General features: G+C 42.2%; 2 protein-coding genes across 3 annotated transcripts; one reads left to right on the top strand and one right to left on the bottom strand.

Moving 5' to 3' along the window:
* Positions 1 to 340: 340 nt before the first annotated feature.
* Positions 341 to 2,166, top strand: LOC131265528 (CXXC-type zinc finger protein 1-like). The gene is made up of 4 exons (XM_058267804.1): positions 341 to 452; positions 514 to 635; positions 716 to 1,780; positions 1,895 to 2,166. The coding sequence occupies exons 1-4, from the start codon at positions 420 to 422 to the stop codon at positions 2,115 to 2,117; spliced, it is 1,443 nt and encodes a 480-aa protein (XP_058123787.1). The 5' UTR covers positions 341 to 419; the 3' UTR covers positions 2,118 to 2,166.
* Positions 1,908 to 10,838, bottom strand: LOC131265525 (DNA-directed RNA polymerase III subunit RPC1). Of its 2 annotated transcripts, XM_058267800.1 has the most exons (9): positions 10,704 to 10,838; positions 9,675 to 10,635; positions 9,403 to 9,609; positions 7,487 to 8,750; positions 6,968 to 7,403; positions 3,109 to 3,636; positions 2,510 to 3,017; positions 2,243 to 2,433; positions 1,908 to 2,151 (listed from the first exon to the last, which is right to left on the bottom strand). In XM_058267800.1, the coding sequence occupies exons 1-8, from the start codon at positions 10,745 to 10,747 to the stop codon at positions 2,245 to 2,247; spliced, it is 4,137 nt and encodes a 1,378-aa protein (XP_058123783.1). In that variant the 5' UTR covers positions 10,748 to 10,838; the 3' UTR covers positions 1,908 to 2,151; positions 2,243 to 2,244. The 2 variants fall into 2 exon arrangements, with proteins under 2 accessions (XP_058123783.1, XP_058123782.1); XM_058267799.1 differs by lacking the exon at positions 1,908 to 2,151 and having other exon boundaries at positions 2,163 to 2,433.
* Between the last annotated feature and the right edge of the window lie 981 nt (positions 10,839 to 11,819).

Genomic DNA, 11,819 nt, shown 5'->3' with positions numbered 1-11,819 from the left:
GTCGGAGGAGAGTTCGCTATGTGGAGATGAACAGTCAAAAAGGTTCGCGGCAAAGGTTCGTGCTATCCACCAAAATCGGCGAACCTTTTCGGTTCAGGTTCGCGAACTCTGCTCGATTCACTAACACATTCAAAAAAAGGTTTGCCGGGCGTCCAAATTCGAGCAGGGTTCGTCTCGTGTGACCGTACCTATTGGGTGCTTCACAGTTCCTTTGCTCGTTGGGAAATCAAATCTGGTTCAAATCCCCTTGGGAATCAAATCCGAGGTTGTCAAATGGGATTCAATCTTTTAGAATCCGTTTAGGGATCGAATCCCGATTCTACCTAAATACAGCTGTCTGCCTGGAAAGCTACGAAAACGCCAAATAAATGCTTGTTTTGAGAAGTTTGGACCTGTGGTAGTTGATAATATACTCAGAAATGAGCGAACCGAAGAAAAGGAGTAAAAAATCTGTACGTAACAAAAGCTGTTGCGTAAAACGTGTTAAAAATAAAATCTTTCTTCCAATTTCAGAAAGAAGAAATTGCTAAAGAGTTTGACTTGCCAGAAAGGAAAAGCAAGATCGCTACAATTCTTAAGCAAGATGGTCAAGCGTATTGTCTCTGCCGATCTTCTGATTCATCTCGTTTCATGATGTAAGTACACTTGACGGACACGGAAAGCAGCTACTTTTAGCAATTTTGTAATAAAACTGTTTGGATTACCCGTTTCGTAGTTGTTGTGACGCCTGCGAAGAATGGTATCATGGAGATTGCATAAATGTGTCCGAGAAAGAAGCGAAGCACATAAAGCACTACTATTGTCAACGATGCAAAGAAGAGGATCCATCATTGCAAACAGTATTCAGGCTAGTACCAGCACCTGGGCCACCCCCAAATCCGGAAGAGAAAAAGCCACCGAAAAAGAGAAAAGACAAACCACCGGGAGGTTCTTCCGAGAAGCGTTGTGGTCAGTGCGACGGTTGCCAGGCTGAGAACTGTGGCAGCTGCGATGGTTGTTTGGGACAGACAAAAAATGGACGCAAGCAGCGATGTGAAATGCGCGTTTGTAGTAATTCCACGAGTCGCAAAAAAGATCGTGCGGCACTTAAGGCAGTAGCTAGGAACAAAAAACGAAGGCGTTCACTGTCGCCCGAATTAATCAACCCGGCTCTCGAAGGCGACCGCCAGTGCTACGGTCCTGGTTGTATTATGACCGCACGGCCTCAATCAAAGTACTGCTCGAACGAGTGTGGAATGAAGCTAGCTACTAGCCGCATTTACCAAGTGTTGCCTCAACGAATTCAAGAGTGGTCTTTAAGCCCTGCTATTGGCGAAGAACAGAACAAGAAAGCTCTGGAATCGATTCGGACAAAACAAACAATTGTGCGAGCTACTCTGGCAGAACTCGATAAACGGCATGCTGAGTTGGATCTGCTTGTTGAACGTGCAAAGCGCTGCACACTAGACCCAAACGCATTAGATAACAGCGACATGGAGGATGAAATGTCCATGTACTGTATCACGTGCGGTCATGAGATTCACTCCAAAACGGCCATCCGACACATGGAAAAATGTTTCAACAAGTACGAAAGTCAAGCTAGCTTCGGCAGTATCTTCAAGACGCGCATCGACGGAAATTCTATGTTTTGCGACTTTTATAATCCTGCCAGCAAAACATATTGTAAACGTCTTCGCGTTCTGTGTCCCGAGCATTGCAAAGACCCCAAGGTTAGTGACACGGACGTCTGTGGATGCCCATTGGTGAGGAACGTATTTCAACTGACTGGTGAATTTTGCCGGTAAGTGTTAAAGTAAACTGTTTGCTAATTGCGCTAAAAGAGCGCTATGGAATCCACTGTGTGATTCCATATTTTCACGAGCTACTAAAAGGAAAACTTGTCTCTGTTTTTCAGTGCACCGAAAAAGTTCTGCTTCAAGCACTATGTTTGGGAAAAAATACGTCGAGCTGAAATCGACCTCGAGCGTGTGAGGCAATGGTTGAAGATGGATGAACTGGTGGAGCAGGAACGTCAGATCCGACAAGCCATGGCCTCACGTGCGGGTGTACTGGGTCTCATGTTGCACTCAACGTACAACCACGAGATAATGGAAAAATTGTGTGCCGGCAAATATTAGTCGCATTCCGATTCATCAATAAACGTTTGAAATTCTAGAAAGAAAGCGTAGCAACTGAATCTTTTTATTTTCATAGTTTAATTTGTACATCAAAACAACGAAATTAAAATATTAATTCAACATACTGTTAAACCACATTGAATATGGGATCATCTATCGGGTCCAACGCTGTATCACTGTGGTTATGTATTAGTTTGAATAATCCCGTCCCAATGGATGCCGGCATTCCTAGGATTATGCGCTCCGAAACGCCATCGACGGAATCTGTTTGGCCGTAATATGCTGCATCAAACAGGTGATCTGCTGTTTTTTCAAACTGTTGAAGGAAACAGACCGCATTAGAACATTTTTCACTGAAGAATGAAAACATTGAGGTTGCTTGTGCCAATTACCGAAGCCAGGTTGAATACGGATTCTCTCATTTTTGCTAAACCATGACGTGTAATACCGAGCACCTCGCCTCTGGAAGTCATCTGGCTGGCCAGAAGCATAATGTGACGGTGGTCTACACTCATGCCATGACCTTCCATTACTTCAGTGATTTCAGTCATAATTGTCGAACGTGCTGCTTCAATGCCAAGTGTTTGATAAACCTCCAGGATGTTGTTGCTCTTTGTCTTGCTACCGATCACACCGTACGTTGCCATAACGTCGCGCAAACCGCAACCTTCTACGCATAGGCGATATTTTGGAGTTCCTCGAGAATCATCTACCGCGATGACAGCACGCGATACTTGCGGCAACCCCGCAACGACCACGTTCGGCATGGCCGTTATTAGCCGCTGCAATTCTGCATTCAGACTGTGGCTGTGTTTACTGCTGTCCGGACGAATAGTTATTAGCGATGGACCATGAATTTCCACGTTATCTTGCTTCAACTTAAGTTTCGATGTACAAATGCTGTAAAAAAGAAACATGCAGGTGAGTAGAAATCCTTGGAACGGTTTCCTTGAAATAGATAGTTAACGGACCATCACTGCCTTTTACTTACGAGTAACGTATAGTTTCTGCATTGACTTCCAGACCCAGCACACGTATTCGGTCAAGGTCAAGTTTGATCAGCAGGAAACAATCGTCGGATTTATACACCTCTTCTATGTAGGATGAAATCTCTCCCAGTGTTGTCTTCTCGATTCGAGCCTTGACCTTGCGGGCAAACTCCATATTAGTGTTGTTTTCAATTTCTGCCGTTATAATCGGAGTAGATATAGCTTTGGTGGCATTGATAATTTCAACGATACGGGGCACTCCTTGTGTGATATTCATCGACGCGACACCCGCGAAATGGAACGTCTTCAGGGTCATTTGTGTACCCGGTTCGCCGATGCTCTGAGCTGCCAAGGCACCAACCGCCGTGCCAGGTTCGGTGATAGCTTTGTTGTATTTATTGCGCACCTGGAGCAGGAATTGCTCCAGGTGTCCCGCAGTGGTGCGTTCAATTTCCATTCCAACCTTAGGGCCCTTACGGTAGCGCCGTTGAATAGCAGCTAACCGCTCACCAAATAGTCCTAGATATTCCCTACGATTCGGTGAATAGGTAGCATGCAGATTAGTATAGCTATATAATTTTTTTAGACAAAATTATTATTATAACTAGCTGATTAACCCGATTTCATCCGGGTAGAAATAATTTCCAATCAAAAGAGTATTTTCATTAAAGAACTCGATTTTTACAAACTTAAATTTTGCTGAAAATACTATTTTTTAGTATTACTTTTAGTCGACGAAACCATGTAAATATACATTTTGCATACCTAACTGAGTTTCCAGTTTAGTGCAAGAATTTAAAATTAATCAATTGAAGCTAGTATGAGAAAAATTGTGCTTAAACCTTAGTTGGACCAGGACAACAGATAATTGACGTCCTGCAGTTAAAAGAAAGAAAAGCCAATGCATGAAGTAAAGTAAATTATGAGAGTTGCAGAGTTTATGTGCTATGTTTTTAGCTCGATTTAAGGTTTCATTAATTTCTTTTGCTGGTCGTTTGGAAATAAGGTTTTGTGAAAGTTTGCGGGAGAGGTAACGAAGGGTGATCACATCTACAAAATTAAGTTAAACAACAAAATTGACTACCCTTAAATCTAGTTTGGTGCACACCAGACCAAAAGATTTTTGCGTAGTATAGTTGTATGTATGTCAACAGACTTAAAGCTTTTTGAATCAAACCAACATTATGATTAGTTGAAGAAAAGGAAAAGAAAGAAAAAACAAAAGGGATTGCATATTGGAACTGAGGCCATCCGTCGTAAGATAGCATCATTATTTTTTACATAATTTTTATTGTTCTGGTTACAGAAAGATATAAGCAGGAAGGAGGCATGAAAATGTCGGACATTTCACACTTGAAAAATTGTATTTCTTATAATTATGTTTGGTGTAAATTGATTAGATCGGTAAAAGAGTAAATGAGGCCCCGGGCTAGATTCTCCTCTTCCTGCTGGTTCACATTAAGCGCCTGAAGCTATGCAAAGCGCGACACATGCATTCGTTTCGAATTTTTGAACGCTAACGGTTCGCTTAAAAGAACATAACGGTTTAAACTAATCACCCAGTGGAGGTTGAATGCGGATTAATATACTTTTACATGTTAAGTTACTAGTAAGTAAACTATACCACACATGGTGGACAGCATGAAACAATGAGTTAAGCCGAAGAAATGATTTGGAAACGGCGGCGCGCCCGCAGCGAGCGAAGCGAGCGGACTGCGCTAGGTCTACCGAAAAAGAGAGTTTGTTATAGTTTTGAGAAATAAGGGGGGCCCGTGGGCCCCCCTCATACCGCACCCCTAGGTTGATTGCGTAGCCGAAATTAACGGTACACACTACGGTTCAAATACTCGTAGGTTGAATTTAACGAATTAATGTATCACCAATTGCATACATTCAGTTTAAACGTCGACAAGAGGTGTAGCCACGATCGAAAACATGGCGGCCGGGGCCTCATTTACTCTTTTACCATTAGATCAATTGAAAATATTTGTTACGTAGAAGAAGATAGAAGAAGTCTAAGATGAGATTGAGCGCTCAAACTGCGATCATTCGATTTTGTGACCCCAAATACTACGAAAATGCTGAGCTAGGGGGTAAAATGGTAGCCCCTGTTACCCCATCCTCTAGAGCGATGAAATTTTATTCCACGATGGCTACATATTTAAGTAGTATGTGTACCAAATTTTTGTAAACTACATTTCATAATTGGAGGAAGGGGATGAGAAGAAGGATATTCGAAAGAACAATTAATTAGCAATATTCCAGCCAAGTTTGGTACAGATAGACGTAGTAGATTTTGCGTTGCATGCATGTGATAGGAATTAACGTTTTTCGTTTTGAGTAATAGAAAGTAATTTTCGTTTTGAGTAATTAGAAAGAGGGGTTCTCGTATTCCCCCTACCTTAAAAATGGTGAAAATGCGATATGGGTATCAATTTCGCAGTATTTATGGTCTCTAAATTGAATGGCCTCACTCTTAATGTTCAATCTCATTCCAGACTCCCTCTATACTCCTCATATTCAGTAAAACAACAGCAATGCTCAAAACGAAAAGCGTTATTTCGCCCTATCATGTATTCAACAGCATTACGTAAACTCTAACGGACCGATTTGTGCCAAACTTTACTGGATATTAGCTAATTTTTCAAGGATGAATTATTTGGACTTCGTTTGTTGATATCCTCATACCTCCCTACCCATCCCGGACAACAACCATCTAAAAATAAGAAAAACCAATTATAGCTCTACGATTATTGAACAGATTTTTACAAAAATTGGTACACATACTGCTTACATAGAGACATAGCATGGATTAAAATTTCATCCTCCTAAGGCAAGGGGAAACGGGGGCTCCCATACTACCCCCTACCCTAAAAATAGTAAAAATGCAATATGGGTATCAATTTCGCAGTATTTGTGGTCTCTAAATCGAATGGCCTCATTCTTAATGTTCAATTTAACCTAAGACTCCTACTATCGTCCTCCTCTCCAGTAAAACAATAGGAATTCTCAGAACAAAAAGCGTCAATTCTGATCACATGTGTTCAACACAAAATCTACACACAATTTTATGATTTCGAATGCCCTCTTTCCCTTTCCCCAACCGAACATTTTTCCCTATCCCTGAACACTCAACAATTATGGGATGGGTTTTTACAAAATTTGGTACACATACTACTTGAATATATAGCTATCATCTAATAAAAGTTCATCCATGTACAGGAAAGGATCTTACCCCTGTATCTCAACAATGGTTAAAAAGCAATATGGGTATAATTTTCGTAGTTTTTGGGGTCACTAAATCGAATGGTCTCAATTTGAGTGTTCAATCTCATCTCAGACTTCTTTTATCGTCTCCTGCAAATATTCTCAATCCCACAAAATCGAATCAATTTACACCCAACATACTAATAAGAAAGCCAATTTTCAAGTGTGAAACGTCCAACATTCTTAACATTGTTAAACTCAAGATACTGAATGAAAACACTCTTTCGTTTGGAATTGTCTTTCTACCCGGATGAAATCGGGTTAATCAGCTAGTATATATATATATTTATATACAGACAACGGTGACTTTTATATATTACATTCTTCCAAAATCAACGCGGTTATGGTAAAAAATTTGCATGATGAAAAAAACGAAAATGGGTCTGAGGATAGTGGAGAAGACCGCGCTTTGTTCACCAAACCAAATAAAAGACAACAGTTTAGTGTTAAAAAAGTGGTTAAAATAACCGCCGAAAAGCATCTAGGCAAGATTTCAAAGCAATGTAGTCTAGTGTTACGAGGACCAATTGAACCTATTATTTTACTTTGATAATGTAAAGCGCAAAGAGGCTTAAGGTATGGATCAATACTTACAAGCACTCCTTCCGGAAGTCCTCTCGGCAACCAGCAAATTCCGGTTTGCTTAATATTGCTTCTCCGATGCTTCTCACCAATTCGCCACGCAATGGTTCTTCATTCCGGCAGGGCAGCATGTTACGCACATGCATAAACTGTCGTTCGATGTCAACGGGTTTATTTTTAACCTCCATAAAGACTGGATCCAAACCGTCGCCACCGTACGTAAATTCTACAACCTCCCCGATGGCATTCCGTACCGTGCCATCATACTGCACGACCAGGTCTTCCAGACACTTTACCAAACGCCGCTGCAGATAGCCTGTTTCGGCCGTCTTGACTGCCGTATCGACCAACCCTTCGCGGCCCGCCATGGTGTGGAAAAAAAATTCCGTCGGGGTTAGGCCAGAATAGAAGCTATTTTGGACGAATCCACGCGCTGCAGGAATTTTAGCTGTTTTAAATGACAAATATGAGTGTTTAGCATAAATGCACCTCTACCACACATGTATTTATAAATCATATACTAGTACTTACAGAACTTTTCAAAGTGTGGTAAGGCACGATCCTCGAACCCGTTCGGGACTCGCTTACCATTGATTGCTTGTTGACCGACGCATGCGATCATCTGTGAAATGTTAATGTTCGATCCCTTCGATCCAGATTGGGCCATGATGAGGGCGCTGTTGGTCGGATGCAGCTCACGGAAGCAGGCTTTTGCAGCCAGCTCACGAATACTGGACAGTTCCTTTAGCATAACCGCCTCGAGCGTTTGCTCCGCAGTGCAACCCGGTTGGCATTGCAGGGTACCCTTCTTCATCTCGGCTATGTACTCGTCGCACTTGCGGTACCCATTTTCCAGCAGTTTTTGCTTCTCTTCGAGCAACTTGCGGCTTGGCGTGACATCACCGATCCCGAATGAAAATCCATGATTCATCATAAAGTACGAAGCCATCCGGGCCAAGCGCCACATGGACCGTATGGCATACTCTTCACCAAAATCTCGCAAGATGGTATAAAATATGCAGTATTTTGTACCCGAGCCAAGTGTACCCTTGTCCATAGCACCACACAGCAGCTCAGAATTTCTGATGATTACCCACGAATCCTTCACGCACATGTCTTTGTCCTTCGTATAGTTTCGACCTTTCGTGGACAGATTGGCATTCACACAGGAGCGAGCGTTGGGCTTCAGTATGAGACTGAAGATCTGTTTGCCGGTCCACAGTTTGCGTGGTTTCACAATCGCCGGACGCGGCAAGTCAATCACCATATTTGCGTCCGGGCCGGATAGCATGCACGCCGCCAGTTGCATCACTTGTTCCCGCGTGAGAAATTGGTCTTTCTGCGTCAACAGGTAGCCACCGGTGATGAAATCCTGCGTGGCTGCAATCAACAGTTCCCCGTTGCGAGGTGTTACGAGGTTCGATTTGTTACCCATCAACACGAGTGCCTCGGCACGTGCTTCTTCGGTCTGCGGCAGATGTAGATTCATCTCGTCCCCGTCAAAATCGGCATTGTACGGCGTGCAGGCACATTCGTTGAATCGAAACGTGCGTTGAGGTTGAACCTTTGCTACATGACACATGATGCTCAGCTTGTGCAAGCTAGGCTGTCGGTTGAAAAGCACCACGTCACCGTCCATGAGGTGTCGTTCAACGATGTCGCCACACTTTAAATCTTGCGCGACCTTATCCCGGTTGCCATATGCCAGATACTTTTTAAATGCGCTTCCTTTTTGCTGCACATAATTTGCACCAGGATGTTTTTCCGTACCATTGCGAATCAGTTGACGCATACGCTAGGGAGATAGATTGGAGAAATATTTTGATGAACAATAATTTCTAAAACTTAACCGATATGAAATATGTTCGAAATGTGGTAAGATTAAATTAAAAATAAAAAACCCAAAAAAAAATTATTCGATAGTAGTGCCACCCCTTCTAAACATCCTACCAACATTGATGAATTGAATGTTATAGTAGGCTGTTGCTGTGAGCAAGAGAGTGCAAAGCAACTCTGTACAAAAGGATATGTATTTAAGGCCTCTAGTGTCCAAGAATTTTAGAACCTTCAAAACAAGGTGAATCTAGAACAAATTTTTGTATTTGGATTTGGAACTGAAAACGGCACACACTACGGATGGCAGCAGAGTGGGATTGCAAATAGTAAACGCTCTGCCTATCGTAGAAAGAATAAAAAACGCGACAATTGATCCATCTGGGCATCGGAAGGGCAGGTAATTGACGAAGAGGTCAGTTTACGAACGTTGGCTACTATTTGTTGTACTAAGTCTGGATCAGACTGCCAAAAATGCCGAGAAAGCGTGGGAGGGTATGCGAAGCGCATGTCAAGATGGCACATTAGGCATAACATATCATTCTCTGTACACAGGAGGCCAAATACAAATAATTTATATGAATAAGGATAATAATACTTTACTGTTAACTTACATTAATGTTGGCCGAATTAACCTTCTCGGGGAATGTCAAAATTTTTGCCACTCTATCAGGTACTCCAACCTGATGAATCATTAAATTCGGATCGGGAGATATGACTGTGCGTGCGGAAAAATCCACCCGTTTACCCGACAGATTTCCACGGAAACGGCCTTGTTTGCCTTTTAATCGTTGCACTATGCCACGGGTGGGTTTTTTGGGCTGTAGAAGAGCAACAAGAAAAGTTAAAACAATGTAGAACATCTATGCCAAGACACAGCTACTACCATCAGTGATAGGGGTATGCCAGATAATTCGCTATTGAAGTACAGTGCACAGTGTAGTTGCAGATAGTCCCAGTCCTCCTGGATAAGTTCAATTTTCCCACCGGTCATTGTGTGTTTTGCAATCACGTCGCTAATGAGTAATATTTCACTTTGTTTCATGGTCAGATCATCTTCCGTCGTGCCTGCCTTAACTTCGGAAACTACAGAAGGTCTAATGCACACGGGTGGGACGAACACGCGAGTGACAATCAGATCGGCAGGATTGGATTCGGCTGATGTCATTCCTAGCAATGGTACATCAGATTTTGGTATATTTTTGAACAGATCCAGCACTTCAACTGGATTTAACTCCTTGGAAAGTGATGTAGGCCCGACAGTTTGCAACAGTTCTCGATTGGACTCAAGGGCGGCCTGCATTTCGTGAAGAGCTTTCACCACCATCGGATCCGATGCTTTCTTTCCTCGAAACGGTTCGTGTACTATTTTCATTAAGCCAGGACCTTTCTTGACCGGTCCATTAACACTATTGCAGCAAGGACATTTAGTATTTTTTTTCGCCTTTTTCAACACCTGGCTATGAATTGACTTTTTCGCCAAATAGGAAAGGTTAGGATTCATCAACCGGACACTAAAGTTCTTCTTTTCCTCCTCTTTAAGCATAACATGGGAGCAAACTTTACAGATTGACTGAAGTATCGTAATTGTTGCACGGAAATGTCCGACATGAAATACAGGGAGCGCCAGGTCGATGTAGCCAAAGTGCCCGACACAGTCGTTAAGCCCTTTCTTGCAGGTCTCACAGGTTGCATCTTTTTGACTAACTCCCATGCGCCGGTCCAAAACTCCGTATGCAACTGGTGTACGTTCGGCATTTTGGTTGTACAAATTTTTGGCAACTACGTGGAGATGAGCCTCTTGCTGAATCTGCTGTGCACTATCGATGTTGAAAGACACATGGGAGCTGGAATGAGAAAGTCGGTGTTAGATGAAGCGAACGATCGGCAACTGGTGCATTTATGAAACGCATACATTTTCTTGATAACGTCTGCTTCACGAAATTGTTCTTTAGGCATTTTGGTGCGTGGAACACAACGTTGGTTACTTATAAAAAATTAAATGCGAGTTTTTGAGAAATATAACTCGTCGAATACAACATTTAGCACATGCCTCGATGTAGCATCAAAGAATGAAAACAAATATCGCATAAAAATGATATAATTATAGAGGTGTTTATTCTTCTAATTTTTGACAGTTCGATTTCAAAAAAGTTTCAAAAAGTTTAATGATAAAGATTACACGGTTGACAGAAATTGACATTGTTGCTGGTACTATGTAGTTCCAGCAAGAGTCCCAGCAATCTGCCATGGAAAAACTTGCTGGTACTACATGACAGCTGCAAAAAATTTGAATTTTTGTCAACCGGGTAAAATATTTTATCCTACCACTTTTTATATAACTTGAGAACATCAAAATCTTCCATCATCATGCGAAGAAAGTTAATTATAGTTTCATTTGCTTGCTCTGCTACAGTATTGTCCAGCAAACGGTTGCCATCTTCTTGCCTACGCACAATACGCCTATTCGGTTGCCTGTTGCGTTGTTGCAAGTTTTGGGTACTCAACTCGATGACCCGCGATAGGGTAGTTACCCAAGGAGAACCCTGCTGCACTTGCCTACCAAAGGTATCCATGCCTACCGAAAAGAACCTTGCCGAGTGTATTTTTGGTAGGCATGGACACCTCATAACCTACCAATAATTTGTTTTGGGAGGCACCGCAGTGGAAAGAGGTACTGGCTGTCAAACCTTTGTTTGTTTACTGTTTACTGTTTACTGTGCAAGTCTGGCCAACTAGCAAGCATTCGACCGTGTACCAGCGTATTCGTTGTTTAATTATTTGTTTGAGTTTTGTTATAGCCGTTATTGTGTGTGAAATGGACCGTCTTGCAAGAATGAAACGCAGTGGCACGTTTTACCGGCAATTAAATAGTATTCGTAGAGTATGGAAAGTAGAGTCCACTAATGAAGGTGGGTTAGTTGTGAATTTGTAAACAATACCATTATTTTGCCAAACTACAACGTGAATTACCTTCCTTGAAACAGATTTGATCAGCCAGCCATCGGAAAATGTTCCAGATGGATCTGCA

Source organism: Anopheles coustani, chromosome 2 (genome assembly GCF_943734705.1).
Source record: "Anopheles coustani chromosome 2, idAnoCousDA_361_x.2, whole genome shotgun sequence".
NCBI lineage: Eukaryota > Metazoa > Arthropoda > Insecta > Diptera > Culicidae > Anopheles > Anopheles coustani.
This window is presented reverse-complemented; position numbering and strand designations above follow the sequence as displayed.